This window comes from Ailuropoda melanoleuca, chromosome 11 (genome assembly GCF_002007445.2).
Source record: "Ailuropoda melanoleuca isolate Jingjing chromosome 11, ASM200744v2, whole genome shotgun sequence".
NCBI classification, from domain to species: domain Eukaryota; kingdom Metazoa; phylum Chordata; class Mammalia; order Carnivora; family Ursidae; genus Ailuropoda; species Ailuropoda melanoleuca.
Window position 1 is genome coordinate 11,278,810 of NC_048228.1, and position 18,111 is coordinate 11,296,920.

Sequence of the window (18,111 nt, forward strand, 5' to 3'; positions counted from 1 at the left end):
GAGAGGTGAAGGACCGGATCCTGGAGAACATCTCGCTGTCGGTGAAGAAGGTGAGCGTGGCCTGCTCCCCGCGGCCGGCAGCCCCTCCCCGCCAGTCCGGCGCCTCCCCTTCCCCCGCCGCGGGTCGCTCGCCGATGCCGGGGGGGTCGTCCCGTCCCCAGGGCTCGGGGACACCGCCCTTCCCCTCCGCGACCCCGGGGGCCAGGAGCAGCTGCGGGGGAAGCGGGCGGCTCACGTGAGCGCCGCGGCCTCCGAGCTGTTTGTAAAGAACAAAGTTGAGGTCAGCATCCCCGGAGCTCCCCCGGGGCCGCCGGGGGCCCTGCGTCACCCCGTGGGGCCGCGACCCGCCGGTCCCCCCACCCCGGCCTCCCGGTCATAAGCAGCCGCCGCTCCTCGGGGCCCGAGAAGTTCCCTGCGCGGTCTTGCTCCGGGATGGCAGTGGGAAGAGGCGCGTTTCAGGGCTTTGAGAACCCCAAGTGCCTGGGGATTGCAGTTTGGGTGGCGACCCATGGAACTTTGGTGGCACACAGACACCCTGCTGTCTGGGGCTCCCTGCGGTAGACATCATTGCCCCAATTCCAGGTAGAAAAAATAGTGCCTATTAAGGATATGTCAGTGTGTGTGTGAGGAAGTCAGCTTCTCTGGAAAAGGGTCCTATTCTCTTAAAACCAAACCAGAATTGACAGCCGTTTGAGGAACGTGATATATATATATAAAATTTGAGTTCCTGGCTCACCTGATAGTCTCAGAAACTGGGAATGATTTAGAGGGGGAGGAAAGGGTCATCAGATTATTTTAATTCAATAAACCAAAATGAAGAAATTTCTTATTATATTTAAATAGCCCCCCCACACACACACTTAAATTCCTCAAAAGTAACATAGGCTGGCAGTTTTACCTTCACTGAGATCAATGTGGCTTAAAAGAAAAGTAGATCCAAAATGATCTTGCTGAAATGTTCTTCTAAAAGCACAACTAAGAGTAACATTGCAGACATGGGACAAAAGTTTTGTTTATTTACTTTTCCTGAGTTTTGCTGATGCAATTGGGGTATAGTTTTTGCTTACTCAAGGAGTTCAGGTTAAGCAAATGCTTTGTTAAAAAGCGATAGATTTTTCACAATGAAAGAGAAAGGGAGACTGCTGACACCTCTAATCTAATCGGGGCTGATAATGGCTTCAGGTAGGCCAAGCGCTTTGTCTCTGGATTTCCAACAAATAAATGGGGAAAGTTCTGGTAGATAGGGGGTAAGCATGGACACTGTCATTCGTGTAAGCACGAATCTTTTCAGGACAGAGATTCACTCTGTAAATCAGGCTGCCATTTATGAAGGAGTTGGGTGTGCTTGTCAAGATTGTTGTAATCGTGCACGTGGAATAAGCACGTTTTATTGAGCTGTAATGCACGCCGGAAGATAGAAGTCCCACACTAGCAACTGGAAACCCATCCCTGGGTGATCACAACCAAAGGCATGACTCTGGCATCCCGGTTAAGAACATGGATTCTGGAGCGTGGCTGCCTGCCCTGCCAATTAGTAGCGCTCTAACCTGAGGTAGGTTCCTTCACCTCTCCATGCCTCATTTTTCTCATCTAGAAAAGCAGGGATAAAATTAGGGTTGTGAGCATTTAACGACAGCATCTACAGAATGTTGAGCAGTCTTCGTTAAGTTGTCTGAGTCTGCTCTGGCTGCTGTAACACGCTCCCATGACTGGGTGGCTTAGAGACAACAGGTATTTATTTGTCACAGTTCTGAGTGCTCTGAGTCTGAAAATGCGGGGCGGCGTGGTTGGGTTCTGATGAGGGCCCTGTTCCCTTTGCAGACTGTTTACTTCCCCTGTGTCCTCACATGGGGGAAGCAGAAGGGACCTCTCCTGGATCTCTTTTATTAGGGCCTTAATCCCTACGGAGAGGGCTCCACCCTCGTGACCTCAGCACTTCCCAAAGGCCCCACCTCCTAATACCATCATCCTGGGGTAGGAGTTCAGCCTACGAATTTGGGGGGAGGGACAGACATTCAGTCCATAGCGCAAGTGGTAGCCTCTTCTGGGTGTGAGAGAGCCAGTTCCTCACTTCTACAAGGCTCTGTGATGGCTAAGGGCCTCATCACCTAAGGGTTGTTATACAACATCTTTGGACTTGTTACCTACTTTCTTTGTATGCTGTGTTTCAGGGAACTGTTTTATATTCTCGCATCATGAAGTGCATTTGTTTTCTGAATCAGAGTATCTCTCCTAATAGGAATCGGATAGGCCACGGCCATAGGCATCGAGGGCTAGCAGGCTTGGGGTCGCATTTGTCCTTGAACACCAGTCTCACCTAAATTTGTTATTTAGTGCCTTGAGAGTTGCTTTGCCTTTTCATCTTTCATTCATCCTGCTGCTAGTAAAATGGGCTTGCTGATCCCTTTTAGAAGTTTGTTGCCTGAAGAAAACGAGATGTGTATTTCTGCAAAAAAAAGATCCATTGTGTATTACTATGTTTGCAAAGGGTATTTTAAAGATGTATTTATTTTTAGAGAGAGAGAGAGCAGGGGGAGTGGCAGAGGGAGAGGAGAGAGAATCTCAAGCAGGCCGGACGCCCAGTGCAGAGCCCCATGTGGGGCCTGATCCCATGACCTGATCATGACCTGATCATGACCTGAGCGAAAACCACGAGTCAGACACTTAACTGCCTGGGCCACCCAGGTGCTCTGGCAAAGGGTATTTTAACACTTTTTATTGAAATGGAACATACCTACAGAAAATAGAATATACTTAACACTCCTAACTACAGCTGAGTTCTCCCCAAGTGAACATACGCACACATCCAGCACCTAGATCGAGAAACCGAACATAACCATCATCCAGAAGCCCTCCTCGTCCCCCTCCCAGAAACTGCACCCCAAGTGTAGCCGTTCTCCCCAAGGAGTCTCGTTGAGTTCAGCCGTTTTACGGGCTCTTGTGAGGAGCAGCATACGCGTGACCCCGGAGAGGCGGCATAGCTGTTACCCTGCGTGGATCCAGGGGAACCTGTATTTTGGTATGAAGGCAGGGTTCAGGGGGTTAGAGAGAACTGGAGAATTTCACAGCACAGTTCAATGAAAAGCAAGTTCCATAGGTTCTAGAAAGGGAGAGGAGGCAGAAACATCCCAGGTGCAGATAATAAAGCCTGCAGTTGCTGGTTTGTTAATAGTTAAAGAGAGCTGTCCAAGTCAAGGACAGTGGTGGCATTTTGAATTGGCATATGGTTCTACTAAATAGCATCTTCCCCAGGGGAGGGGAGGCAATGAGTTTCGTTTCGTTTCTTTTTTCTTTTTTCTTTTCTTTTCTTTTCTTTTCTTTTCTTTTCTTTTCTTTTCTTTTCTTTTCTTTTTTCTTTCACTCTTTTTTTTATTTTTAAGATTTTATTTACTTATTTGACAGAGCACAAGCGTAAGCATGGGGAGGGGCAGAGGCAGAGGGAGAAGCAGGCTGTCCACTGAGCAGGGAGCCCGCTACGGGGCTCGATCCCACAACCCTGGGATCATGACCTGGGCTGAAGATAGATGCTCAACCGACTGAACGACCCAGGCAGCCCAAGGGAGTGGTTTTCACAAGAGTTCTGTTTTGTTTTTGAGGAGCGTGTTTGATGCATACATGCACAGTAGGAGTGAGAAGCAGCCTCTGTCCCCCAACAGTTTGTGTGATGGTCGGAGGGAGAATTTTAAAAATCACTAGAGCGGGGTGCCTGGTTGGCTCAGTCGGTGAAGCATCTGCCTTCGGCTCAGGTCATGATCTCGGGGTCCTGGGACCGAGCCCCACGTGGGGCTCCCTGCTCAGCGGGGAGCCTGCTTCTCCTTCTCCCTCTCCTCTGTCTGAGCTCTCTCTCTCTCTCAAATAAATAAAATAAAATCTTACAACAAATCACTAGAGCAAGGAGAAGCCCCCAGAGAAGAAGGGCTTCGAGTCTTGAGAAATTGGTTTCTACCCAGAAAGAGAAGCAGCGGCCATTGCGGATAGAAGGAACAGCCGAAACATCCCCGAGGACGTGGGGATGTCCAGGCCGTCTTCTGAGGAGCCAGACCAGTCTTGCACATGCTCAGGCTTCTGCTCGACGTAGCTGGGAAGTGCGTTGCGTGGAAGCTGTGCAGCATGGGGAGGCAGGTGCAGGCGTCCAAGGGGCACAGACCTGAGTCTGGGTTTGAATTCTGGCTGTGTCACTGACCTTTCTGACCCTGGCAAATGACTGGGCCTCCATCAGCCTCCGCCGTCAGAACTTACTGTAGTGGTGTCATGAGAATGAAATCACAGGACATAACACACTCCAGGCACTTAGCAGAATACATAGCTGATGCCCAGGCCTAAGTGAAACCCCAGGTACCGCCGGGCCAGCGCCTGTGTGAACCCTGCAGCTCGCTCTCAGAAGCTCCCCAGTCAGAGCCTCAGACGACTCTTCTCGGTTTCTTCAGGCTCAGGGATTGTCAGACTTTTTCATAAATGCCAGGTAGTTTGCGCTCGTATGGTCTCTGTTGCAGCTACTCAGTGCTGCCCTTGTGGTTCAAAGGCAATGGCAGACAGTCCGTCCATACAGGAGAGCAGCTCTGCTCCCGTAAACCTTTATGTACGAAAGCAGGCTGCGTTTCGGCAGGCCGTACTTGGGGTATGTGCCTGCGTGTGCGCATAAGAAGTCCTCCTCGGGGCACCTGGGTGGCTCGGTTGGTTAACCAACTGCCTTTGGCTCAGGTCATGATCCCAGGGTCCTGGGATGGAGCCCCACATCGGGCTCCCTGCTCCCCAGGGAGCCTGCTTCTCCCTCTGCCTGCTGCTCCCCCTGCTTGTGCTTTCTCTCTGTCAAATAAGTAAATAAAATCTTAAAAAAAAAAAGTCCTCATCAGGGTAGGCTACAGATCACCTTCAGAGAAATTGGTGTGACTGGTCCTACAGGTAATCAAATCTCTATGGCAACTGTGTTTTTGTGTATTGTATCAGGCTTGTGGAATGAATATGGACATTGGTAAATCCCATCTCATGTCTGTGTGTTTCATTTTTCAAAGATATTTACTGAGCGCCCCCCCCCATATGTCTCTCCTGTGCTAGGCCCTAGGAGGGTAGGGGTTGTAGTGAGCAAGGCAGATCAGATCCTTGCCCTCGTGGAGTGGGTATTGCAGTGAAAGAGACAAGTGATGAATTAGTAGGCAAACCAGTACAAAGATGATTTTGGATCATGGTTATGGTGTGAAGGCATTATAATGGCAGGAGACTGTGATAGGGAATTGGTGGGGGAGTTTGCTGTATAGAGGAGGTGACCAAAGAAGACTGGCCTAAGGAGGTGATGTCGTATCCCGTCCTGAGCACTGACTAGGGTAAGAGAATGAGACAGTATGCTAAGAAAAAGAGTAGTTGTGGGGCTCCTGGGTGGCTCAGTTGGTTGGGCGTCTGCCTTTGGCTCAGGTCATGATCCCAGAGTCCTGGGATCAAGCCCCATGTCAGGCTCCCTGCCCTTGGTGGGGAGCCTGCTTCTCTGTCTCCCTCTGCCTGCTGCTCCCCTTGCTTGTTCTCTCTCTTCCTCTCTGTCAAATAAATAAATAAAATCTTAAAAGAAAAGAAAATGAGTAGCTGTTTTTAAAAGCATGCAAACAGCTCAGAAACGTGTAAAATAAAAAGTAAGTGGCCCCTGTTCTCTGTCTCCTCAGCTCCAATTCTGCTCTCCTTAAACAGGGTAAATAAATGGATTTTATTTTATTTTTAAAAAAGATTTTATTTATTTATTTGAGAGAGGGAGAGATGGCGAGATCATGAGTGGGGGAGGGGCAGAGGGACAAGCAGACTCCCTGCTGAGTGGGGAGCCAGAAAACGCAGGGCTCCGTCCCAGGACCGACCCTGAGATCATGACCTGAGCCGAGGGCAAACGCTTAATGGACTGAGGCGCCAGGGACCCAGGAGCCCCTGGAGTTTAATAAAGTAACCATCCAGAGAATGAATGTTCCTAGGTCAGGATGACATTCCCTCACCTGGGTCTCCTGCCCAGCACAGACGTGCTGCCCCACCAGCTTAGGCCCCAAGTGAGGTTCTGTTTCCGGCCAGGCACCCCGAGGTCTGCTGGTTGGGGTCTGCTCACACTGGCGAAGGAGCTGCGGCTGTGTTGTTCAACTCAGCCTGTGAGTGCGGCTGAAGAGGCTGGCAAGAGCGGTGGGCTCCTCCCCTCCCCATTTTCCCATCCCTCAGATCCGTTAGGTCGGCCAGCTCATTAAAAATGAGCTCGGGCAGCTGATTCTAGAGAGGTCCTTGTATTTATATATACGTGGGAAGCTTATTGACCATTGGGTTTCAATCAATAGTTTTGTGCTCTCTGGCTGAAAAGTCTTAAGAGTTCTGAAAATCCCCAGTGACCTGAGTCACTGGGGCAGAGCTCTAAAGATAATACCCACACACACACTTTTTTTATAAACTGAAGTGCTAAGGGTCAGGCTTGCTTCTCCTTGCTTCCTCTCCCCCTGCCTGCATCCTAATGTTGACAGGAACTGTTCTGTGCTCCTTTCCTCTCTCACAGAATAGAGGCTTTCCAGTGAGGGGTGTGAGGGACCCAAAGGCCCCGACCGGGAAGCACAGGACTGTGCACCTGACCCTCTGAGTGACCCCCCCCCCAGGCCCAGCAGGAGATACTAGTAGAGAAGTGGTTTTCCGAGGCCTGCCCATTCAGTTTTAGGACATGGTTTTCCTTTTACAAAATGCTTCTCTAACATTAGGTTTCTGTTTGAAGCCTTGTGACATTGTGGGCCCGCCCATCCCATCGCAGTACACCCTGGGCCCTGGCTCTAGCATGAGGCCCGTCCAGGCCAAAAGGCCTGTTTGACGACGGGAGGCCGGGCAGAAACTCACCTGTACCTGGGGTTGGACAGAAGCAGGTGACCCTCTGGCAGCAGCAGGCCCCCAGCGCCGTTGGGTGGGCTGTCACTGTCTCTCTGTAGTCGCTCTGCGGTATGGTTAACACTTGAGTTCAGATGGAGCAGTGGCACTTCCTGCTGGTCCCCCTCAGAGCTCATCCAGCTGGAGCCCCTCGTGACAAGAAGTTGCCAGCAAAATTGAAAATCTGCTGCTAGCGGACAGAAATTGTTGGTCTGAAACTAATGTGGCGTGGTCAGGACAGGTTCGACCGTGGAAAGAAAGGAGCAATATTTGGAGTGCGAACCTTGTGGGAAGAAGGTTGGCACTCGGAGGTACCGTGGGGCTCTCGGGTGGGTCGGTCTCCCCGCTTGAGTGTTTGGTGCTCACCTTGAGCACCAAGATGCGCTGCCCCGGCACGAGTGTGCTGCTGCCGAAGCTGGCGGTGCCCTTAGGGCCGAGGAGCGCGATGGGGTCTTCTCCCAGGTGGCCTGGCTGAGAAACCATGAAGCAGGTGTCTGAGCTTAGGACCTGCCGTGCGGGGGAGCAACCACATCTGGGCGCACGGCTCTCCTCCGTGGGAGTCAGAACGAGGCAGCGGGGCTGGTTGGTTCGGGTGAACTTTCCTTTCCAGCCCTGTCCTTATGGCTACTCGCTTAAGGCGGGAACATCCTAGAACTTCCCTTTGAGGCAGGAGAGTAAGGACACTTTCTGGGAGAGTCCCTTTGGCTGGAGCTGAAAGTTCGGGTCATTGGTCTGTTGGTCATGTGACCATCCCGGGTCCTGAGAGCGCCTCCTGCATCTTGCTCTCAGAGCAGCTGGTCCTGCCACACAACCATTCCCCCCCGGTTTTTGTATTTGTCATGTATCGTTTCCCCCTTTGCCTGAATGCTTCACCAGCATCATAGAAACACATAAGGAGGGGCACCTGGGTGGCACAGCGGTTAAGCGTCTGCCTTCGGCTCAGGGCGTGATCCCGGCGTTATGGGATCGAGCCCCACATCAGGCTCCTCTGCTGGGAGCCTGCTTCTTCCTCTCCCTCTCCCCCTGCTTGTGTTCCCTCTCTCGCTGGCTGTCTCTATCTCTGTCAAATAAATAAATAAAATCTTAAAAAAAAAAAAAAAGAAAAGAAACACATAAGGAAAGGGGCGTGTGGCTGGCTCAGCTGGCTCAGCTTCCAACTCTTGATTTCGGCTCAGGTCATGATCTCGGGGTCGTGAGATCGAGCCCGGCATCAGGCTCCACACTAGGTGTGGAGTCTGCTTGAGATTCTCTCTCTCCCTCTGCCCCTCCCCCACACTCGTGTGTGCGTTCTCTCTCTCTCAAAAAAAACCCACAAAAAACAAAAAACATAAGGAAGTGTTAGGGGCACCTGGCTGGCTCAGTCACAGGAGCACGCACCTCTTGTTCTTGGGGTCATGAGCTCCAGCCCCATGGTGAGTGTAGAGATTACGTAAATAAATAAATAAAACAAAAAGCCAAAAAAAAAAAAGAATAAAAAGAAAGGAAGGAAGTGTTAGTTTCCTAGAATCGCCTCTCCTCCCTGGATAACTGTGCCTGAGAGTTGGAATCAACAGATTCTAAGAAACCCGGTCATATATGAGAAGGAAGGGACTAGTGTAATATTGAAATCCACAGAAATCGCCAAAGTTAATTTTACTAAGTAGTCAACCTCTGTTCACACTTTCTCCCTGGCTTCTTTGTTTTGGGTGTTCCAGACGACCGAGGCATGAAATGGCCGAGTACCCGAGAGGTAGCAGGGTAATAATGCCAGAGGGGTCCCTACATTGAGTTTCGTCAGCACCTGCCAGTTAACGCACATTTCCCAAGTCGGGCTCGCAACACACTTGCAGGCTAGGCCGTGAGCCTGATCCAATACCTGAGGGAAGTGACGCTTGGAGAAGGAACTTGCCCCGGATTCTGATGCTCACGAGGGGCAGAGCTGGATTTGAACCATGTTTCTGGCTGCAGCTCTTTCCATTTCTCTGGGCCTTTTCCATCCTCGTGATGTCTGTCTTGAAATTATAACAGATAATCCATCCTCTTGGGTCTGTCTTGTGGGCCAGGCCTCCTTAAAACCACGTGTTCATTGAACAAACATTTGCTGAGTGACGGTGACGTGCTGGACACTCTTCCGGTCCCTGGGAACCAGCAGTGAAGAGAACCCACCGGGCTCCTACCCCCTGGGGCTGGCGCTCTAGGAGAGAAGACCATCAGCACACCACAACAGACGACTAGGTGTCTACCCAGCGGTCCCCCATGTCCCTTCATGGCCAGGATGCGTGTGTAATCCATGGCGTTGTTGTCATGCTTCCTGACCCTGTATCACATCGTTAGCCTGACTGTATGGCATGGACCATGGGGGGGGGAAGCAGGGGTTCCCCCAGTGTCCTCAAAACCTAATATTTTGATTTGGACAATGACCTGATGACATTTTCCGTGGCAACAAAATGGCTGTCGGGTGAGGGGCGCATTCGTGAGGTCATGTCGCAGGTACAGCTGAGGGAGGGGAAGTGAAAGCTGAATGCAGAACCAGTGAGGTTCCCAGGCGTTGAAAGACTGAAAGAGGCTTTGAAAAACTCCTTTCTTCTTCCTGCCAGTGCCACACATGCCACTGAAGCGGAGCCCAGAGAAAACAGGGCCTGCCTCCATCCCAGGGGGAAAAGCGTGGTGTGGAGTCCTGTGTGCTGCATGGTCTTTCAGGCCATTGCTTGGCTTCTCAGGCTCTGGTGTTTGCCCAGCGACCTCCTAGCAGAGACTCCTGCTGTTTTCGTCCCCACTTGGAAAGGAGTGCTCAGCCCCTGTGAGAGGTCCGGCCCGTGCCGTGTTCCTTGGGGCTGGGACACTCCTCCTCCAGGAAGGAGAAACACGTAACTGCTCTTGGAAACCATATTCCATCAAATTACCCAGAAGATCTGTGCCCAGCTAGGCCTGTCCCCTTCTGCTATCACTGTTCCGACACCCCAAAGAAAGCACAAAAAAATGAAATCCATGGATAATTCAAGTACCTGCTGTTTTTAGCTCCCCCCCCCCCCCCCCCCTCATATCTTTCTGCAGAGCTGCCAAAAAAGCAGAGAGCTTGCCGACTTTCCAGCAAAGGGGCTAATGAGTAGCGATTTGGGCAGTGGGAAAGAAAACCATTATAATTGGGTGTATTCAGTAGCAAATAAATGGTTAAGAAGCATTGACTTCACTCATCTTGTTTGAGAAGCAATGCAGGCTCGTGGTAAAGAAACAGCACACCCTGCACGGTGACTGTGCGGATGGGGCCGGCCAGCCCTAGGGTGCCGCCCGCCTGGGCACGCGCCTTTCCCGGGCAGGGGAGCTGACAGATGGACGGTGTTTTTCATGCCTAGCAAGAAACCAGGCTGATCGCTTCTGAGCTGCAGGGTCTCTGGTTCCTACCTAGCAGTGATCTCTGGTTCCGTAATCTACCGTAATCGTCATTGGGAATGCAGTATTTTTCAGGCCAAGGTGGGGTGGGATCTCAGGTTAGGGATTTTCAAATTAGGAGAGTTAAGTCATGGGGTGCCTGGGTGGCTCTGCTCTGTTGGTTAAACATCTCCATCTCAGCTCAGGTCTTGATCTCAGGGTCATGAGTTCAAGCCCCTTAAAAATAATAATAATAATAAAATAAAATCAGGAGAGTAAGTCAAAAACACTGCAGTTGCCTGGGGTTGTGGGAGCAGTGGACACCTAGCGGGCCAAAGCCTGTGTCGACACGCTCCTGTTGTCTAGGAAGGAGGCAGCAAGGATGTGCCTGACATCGTCCCCAAACTGTAGCTCCCCTTCTGCAGAGCCCTAGAATGGCCCAAGGCCCTCCTCGGTAAGACTGAGGCTGAGCACTTCCCAGGTGGTTACAGCAGGTACCCCTGACTGTTGCTTTACCCTCAGGGGGATGGAAGCAGAAGGGGCCCCAGAAACAGCCGCTTCCATGGTGTCTGAGCACACCGGCCATGACGGTGCGGTAAGGCACAAGGACCACCGCGCAAAGCCAGGAGGGGCAGGGAGTGTCTTCATGTCGCTGGGCCCTGTTCTCCCTGCCAGCAAAGTAAGGATCAGGTCGTTTTTCTGCTCTTCAGCACATTCAGTAGCCAGACTTTCTTCTTTTTTCTTTTTTTAATTTTAATTTTGATTTTTTAAAAAGATTTTATTTATTTGACAGAGAGAGAGAGCGCACAAGCGAGCACAAGCAGAGGGAGTGGCAGGCAGAGGGGGAAGCAGGCTCCCCGCTGAGCAGGGAGCCCGACTCAGGGCTCCATGCCAGGACCCTGGGATCATGACCTCATCCAAAGGCAGTTGCTTACCTGACTGAGCCCCCCAGGCGCCCCCTTTCTTTCTCTTTTTTTTTAGTCAAACTTGCATTCACAGATAGCCTCACTCTGATTCCCCCACCATGGGGGAGACCCCAGGAAACTCTGCTTTGTAACCAGGTGATTTCTGGGGGTCCTTCTGCTCTTAGATTCTGAAATTCTTCCACCTGGTTGGTCCCAGCCTTGTCTTAGATTCCAGTGGGGCTTCTCTGCAGAGATGCTGTTGGCCCGGGCCTTCTCTTCCTGGGATCAGACATTATTCTTCTTAAGAAGTTTTGCTAAGACTTCAAAGGCTCCAGCTGGCCTGCCTTGTTTGTGTGTTTGTTTACTTGTTTCTTTGGAGGGGATGGGTGATGAGCCCTGGCCTTCTCAAATCCAAGGGTCTGTGTCTGAAGCCAATGCAAAATGCTCGTGCAAGATCTCAGTGGGGACCTGTTTTGGCGGGCTGCCTGAGGGGGTCTGGGTAGTTCTGACCACACCAGCTCTTCTCCAGTGGTCTCTGCTATGGATAAACTATCGTGGGGTCCCCCCTCCAGGGGAGTTCAGGCAACAAGGTTAAGGGACATCCCAACCCCAAAGGTAGGTGATAAATGGTAGCACATGGCTTGACCTCTGCCTCTCCTCTGAGTTTCTGCCTTGGAAAGAAGAGTGAACGTCCGTGAGGCCCGCAGGGCCAGTTCGACCCTAAGGACTCACACTGTAAATAGAATTCCAAAGGCCAGGCAGGCAGGGCCCCCTCGTTTTCCACAAGGCCCGTCCCTCGCTCAGCACACCTGCAGCAGCAGCAGGGGGAGAGGCAGCTTAGGGAGTCGGTGGCCCTGTGGGGTCCTGCAGCTCAGGGTGGCTCTGAGTTTGAGTGGAGCTCCTGCATCCAGGGCCAGCATGGATTTCATTTCTAAGAGAGGGAAGTTGAGGACAGGTGGCAGTCTACCCTTCATTCCATGGGGTTTTCCTGCCTTTGGATTTCCACTTCCTGAAACTGGAGTGCGAGGCTGTTCTGAACATTCTGTGGTCTAAATATACCTGGTCTCCATGGAGCCAATAGGGCGGCTGCTGTTGCCCGGGGAGCAGAGGAGAGCCAGTTCCTCCCGCTGATAGGTCTGCAGGCTCTGTGCGCTAAGCAGGGAGGGAGTCCCGTAGCAGTGAGGCAGCTCAGCGCTCCAGGCTGTGCCGCCCTGTGGCCCCCCTTGCCAATTGTTGGGGCAGGCATTTAACACAGGGGTGGGGACCCTCCCCAGGCCCTCCCGCTGCCTTGCCCAGGACAGCCTGTGAGCAGGTAGCAGTCAGAGTCCAGACCTCCTGTCTGCTGGGCCGCATCACGGCGCCCTTGGGGCCAACTGACCAGGGAGAGAGAAGGAAGGGCCCCTGCGACCGTCTTTATTTTCCTTTGGCCACATATCATCTTTCATAGCCACCTTGGAGTTGACCTATTATTGACCAGTTCTGGAAGGATTTCTCAGTACCAACCACAGAACTAGAAATTGTCTCTTGGTTATGGGTCTATAAGGGAGAGAGAAGACAAAGAGGGCCGGCTGCAGCTCGGAGCAGAGAGTGGGACTGACCCTAATTAAAATGTCCCGAGTCAGGCATTTCTTGGCTTGCTGGAGTGTGCCACCCACATTTCCCGGCAACCACGGGGTCTGGCTCGGCCTCGTGACAGCCAGTCTTCCCAGGGTGCTCGGCCTGCCTGCCTGCCGTCCTCCTGGCTTGGAGAGGGTGGGTGTGGACTGAGCCCAGCACTCCCCGGCGCTGGTGCCTGAGTGCACCCCAAGAATTAGGAAAGGCGAGCGGCTTAGCTGACCCGGGGTGTGGTCTGGGAACGTGCCTGACTTAAAGTACTTTAGGGAGAACGTGGCTTAAAAAAAATTACTTTATGAAATAAGTCAAGCAGAGAAAGACAATTATCATATGGTTTCACTCATTTATGGAACATGAGAGGTAGGAAGATCAGTAGGAGAAGGAAGGGAAGAAGGAAGGGGGGCTAAACAGAACGGGGAATGAACCGTGAGAGACTATGGACTCTGGGAAACAAACTGAGGGCTTCGGGGGTGGGGGGGATTGGGATAGGCCGGTGACGGGTAGTAAGGAGGGCACATATTGCATGGTGCACTGGGTGTTATACGCAAATAATGAATCATGGAACTTTACATCAAAAACCAGGGATGTACTTACTGTATGGTGACTAACATAACATAATAAAAAATTATTATTAAAAAATTACTTTAAATCTTAATCCCTCTCTTCATTCTTAGCTGAACTTGCTTATTTTTGTTTTGTTTTTTCTTTAATTTAAATTTTAGTTAATTTTAATTTTAGTTAACATACAGTGCAATATTGGTTTCAGGAGTGGAATTCAGGATTCATGACTTAATACAACACGCAGCGCTCATCATAGCCAGTGGCCTCCTTAATGCCCTTCAACCGTCTAGCTCCTCCCCCACCCTCCTCCCTCCAGCAGCCCTCAGTTTGTTCTCTATCGTTAAGGACCTTGCTTATTTTAAAATTTCCTTCTGATGGGAACAGTTCATCCTGCCGCCTTTGAGCACACCTGCCCACCTGCGTCTGGGCTAACATCCCTGCCACCCTCCCCGCCACCCTCCCCTGGGGCAGTGGCTGCCATCCTGTCTTTCCTGTTCGAGGGCTCAACTCCTTCACTCCACTCCCATTTTCTTGCCGCTCTTGACAAAACTGGTCAAAGGAGTTTTCTGTATTAATGTCTCCTCTCCTTCCCTCCCTTCTCGTCCTCTTCCCCTTTTTCTTTCTTCCAACTAGTAGTAGGCAGTAAGACGTACTGAAGTCCCATGCACAGCTCTTTATATCAGGGACTGCTTTGTGTCAACTGTACCCCTCTGTTATTTTTGAAGCAGGCCCCAGACATCCATAAAATTTTCAGTTAACATTGCTCAAAGGTGAGGATTCTCTTCTCATATAACCTAATACCACTATCACACCTTAAAATTTTTTTTAGTTTATTTATTTTAGAGAGAGTGTACACGTGCAAGCAGTGGAAGGAACAGAGAGGGAAGGAGGAAGGGGGCAAGAATCCCAAGCACAATGCGCCCTGAGCGCAGGGCTCCATCTCACGAGCCTGAGGTCATGACCCTAGCCGAAACCAAGAGTCAGACGCTCAACCTACGGAGCTGCCCAGGTGCCCCCCTCACACTGCCTTTACCGGGGTTCCCAGCACCTTCCTTTTCATGGGAATATGACCCCGATGAAGGGATCATTCCTGGGGCACCTGGCTGGATCAGTTGGAGGAGGACGTGCTCTTGATCTCGGGGTTATGAGTTCGAGCCCCGCGTTGGGTGTGGAGATTACCTAAGAATTAAGAAAAAAAGGAAGGGATCATTCCCTCCCTTTGGAAACTGTCTTCACTTGGCTTTTGGAGCACACACAGCCCAGATTTTCTACCCGCCTCTTTGGCTGTACCTTCTCGGTCTAAGGGAGTGATCCTCAGCCCAGGCTGGGCATTGGAATCACCCGGAGAGTGTTTTTTAAAATGCTGGTCCCTGGGCTCCACGTCCAGCGTTTCTACTTTAACTGATCTGGGAAGGCGCTGGGGCCTGATTATTTTCCTCCCATTCCCATGTGGTTCTGTTGTGCAGACGCGGTGAGGACCCCCGGTCTCGCATTGGCGCTCCCCGGCTCAGTACTCAGCAGGACTCAGGCGCCCCCCGGATGACCTCGGCCAGTTCCACAGCTTTAAATACCTCTCCCTGAGCTCCAGACCCATTTATACAACCGTCTCCATGACATCTCCACTTAGACGTCTGAGAAGTGTTTTGAACTTACTGTGTCCAGAGCAGAATTCCACCTGATCTGGAAATGGCAACCCATGCAGTTGCTCAGACCGAAAACCTTAGAATCACCCTGGCACCTTCCTTGCTCTCGTACCCCACATCTAATCCATAAATAAATCCCTGGGGCACCACCTTCACATGAGATCTTGAACCTGACCCTGTCCCACTTCCACTACTACAGCCAGCTCCAAGCCTCCAGCATCCATCCGCACCAGCGATAGCCTCCCAGCCAGTCTCCCTGCCTCTACCATGGCTTCTCACAGTCTGTGTATACACGACACAGAAGCTAGAGCAGCCTCATAACGTATATATTGAACTATGGTAAGTCCCTGTTCTCAGCCTCCCAATAGCTTCCCATCAAACTGGTAATGAAGTATGAAGTCCTTCTTATGGCTTGCATGACACACACGATGTGGCCCTTGGCTGCCCTCTGACCTCATCTCATACCACTCACATCATCGCTTCCTGAGCTCCAGTCACACCTGTCTCCTTACTGTTGCCCCTGCCTCAGGACCTTTGCACCTACTGTCCCTCTAACGAGAATAACTCTTCCCCCAGATACCTCAACAGTCATTTCCCCAGCAAGATCTTCTCAGACCCCATATTTATAACAGATTCCCTGTACCCTGCTGCTTCTTTTTTTATAACATTTTTACTCCTGAACGTGATATTATGTATATGTACACAGTTATCTCCATCTGCCACCAGAACGTAAGTTTTACAAGGGCAAGAACTTCTGTATAAGATTAGTATCTGATGTACACAGAGTAGGTACTCAGTAGATATTTGTTGAAATATATGAATCTGCAAGGCTTGAGCCTCCCGTCTGGCCACTGCTGACCTGAGCTTTGGGCAAGAGACACCTCTCAACCCAACCTGGCACAGGTGTGTGCTCCATCTCTACTGAAGGTTCTAGATCAAAGGTCAACAAACTTTTTTTGTAAAGGGCCAGATAATATCTCAGGTTCCATGGGCCGTACATTCCCTCCTGCATCTACTCGGTGCTGCCATCGTAGCACAAAAGCAGCTGTAAGTGTGTGGGGCTGGCTCAGTTGGAAGACCATGTGACTCTTAATCTCTCAGGGACGTGAGTTCAGGCCCTACGTTGGGTGTGGAGATTACTTAAAAAAAAAAAAAAAGGTGGTTGTAAATAATACAGAAACACATGATGTGGCTGTGTTCCAATAAAACTTTATTTACAAAAATAGGAGGCAGACCCACTGGCTATAGTTTGCTGGCCCCTCGTCTGACATTTTCCACCTTTTCCCCAAATCTACATAGACAGAAAGGGAATAGTCAAAACTACTTGGGAATCTGGTCAGCAGGATGAATTTCTTCCCAGAAGTGGGAAAAATCTCCTGGAGCAACTGCAGCTTGTGTTAACCAGACAGTACACTTCCTTTTTTTTTTTTTTTTAAGATTTTATTTATTTATTTGACAGAGATAGAGACAGCCAGCGCGAGAGAGGGAACACAAGCAGGGGGAGTGGGAGAGGAAGAAGCAGGCTCATAGCGGAGGAGCCTGATGTGGGGCTCGATCCCACAACGCTGGGATCACGCCCTGAGCCGAAGGTAGACGCCTAACCGCTGTGCCACCCAGGCGCCCCCAGAGCGTAACATTTTATATACATTATTCATCCAGGGATCTTGAGCCCCGATGGAAAGACCTGGATTGAGAGTCTGGCTCTGCCACTTACTAGCTCTGTGACCTACTTTATGCAATCGCTGTGGTGATTAAATTAAACAGTGCTTGTAAAGTGTATCATCGTCACTTTGATAAAAACAGTGTAAATAGTAGCTGAACCCTTACAGCATCCTACAGGGAGGATACCATGACCAAGCCCATTTCACAGATGCGAATGCTGAGTGTAGAGAGGTGAAATCACTTGCCAGCGTCACACGGTGAATGAGGAGCAGAGGCCACGTTCAAATCCCAGTTGTCTGACCCCAGAATCCATACTCGTATCCACTGTGCGCTTCCTGGTGCCTATAATAAGCACTCTGTAAGTGACGGTGCTCAACACAGCTGGCGTTAGCTCCGCAGCAGGTGTCGCGGGTAACTGAAGAGTCGTTCGCGATACAGGCTGGTAACTGTGCTTCCAGGCTCACTCATGTTCATTACCCTCATTCCCTGCATTCTGTTGCCCCAGAGCCCTTGTTTATGTGATGGTTGCTTCCCTCCCGTCCCCAGTCCTTTCTGAGCCTGCTGATCTTACTGGCAGTGAGTTGCTACTGGCTGTGGCCTCTCCACAGTGAAGGGAGAATACCTCTGCTGTTTACCTTTATGTCACGCTTTGCTGACCCAGCTCCCCAAGTACGAGCTCAAGCCGTGGACGCAAGTCCTAAAGTCCTTCCATCATTGGTTCATAGACCTTCCTTTTCTTCTTCCTCCTCCCCTCAGGAATCATGTGGCGCTGCAGCACTGATTCGAGAACACCTTGTCCCCGGAGATAATAGAAAATCTTTATCAACCTGCTGTAAAAAGCTGTTTAAAGAGTAGGCTTTGGAACCCCCACTGGCGAACCAGTGGACAGAATGGTAGTTCTCGAGAGCAGAGTACTTTTTTCTGTCTTATTTGCACCTGTTGTTAGGGTTAGCCAAGTGCTGTGTTATTGGTTTGACTAAAAATATGGGTTCGGGGCGCCTGGGTGACTCAGTCGGTTAAGCGTCAGACTCTTGATAGGTCATGATCTTGGGGTCGTGGGATCGAGCCCTGAGTCAGGCTCTGCACTCAGCGGGGAGTCTGCTTGGGATTCTCTCTCCTTCCTTTCCTCTCCCCATTCATGGTCTCTCTCACTCACTCTCTCTCAAATAAACAAATAAATAAATCTTTTTTTTTTTTTTTAAGATTTTTATTTATTTATTTGAGAGAGAGCAGGAGCCAGGCAGGGGGCACCAGGAGGGGGAGAAGCAGGCTCCCCACTGAACAGGGAGCCCAATGCGGTGCTCTATCCTAGGACCCCAGGATCATAACCTGAACTGAAGGCAGACACTTAACCAACTGAGCTACCCAGGCTCCCCTAAATAAAGAAATCTTAAAAAAAAAAAAAAAAAAAAATATGGATTCACTTCCATTTGGAATATAAGGAATAGCATGGAGGACATTAAGAAAAAGAAGGGAAAAATGAAGGGGGGTGGGAATCAGAGAGGAAGGCTAAC

At 50.7% G+C, this 18,111-nt stretch overlaps 1 protein-coding gene across 1 annotated transcript in view; it reads left to right on the top strand.

Annotated features, from left to right (window-relative positions):
- The window catches only part of PLEKHM2 (pleckstrin homology and RUN domain containing M2), a 37,240-nt gene that overhangs the window by 513 nt on the left and 18,616 nt on the right, over positions 1-18,111 (top strand). Inside the window, exon 2 of the mRNA XM_034672075.1 lies at positions 6-50. Coding sequence (XP_034527966.1) covers positions 6-50 — 45 coding nt within the window. The remainder of the gene's footprint in view (positions 1-5; positions 51-18,111) is intronic.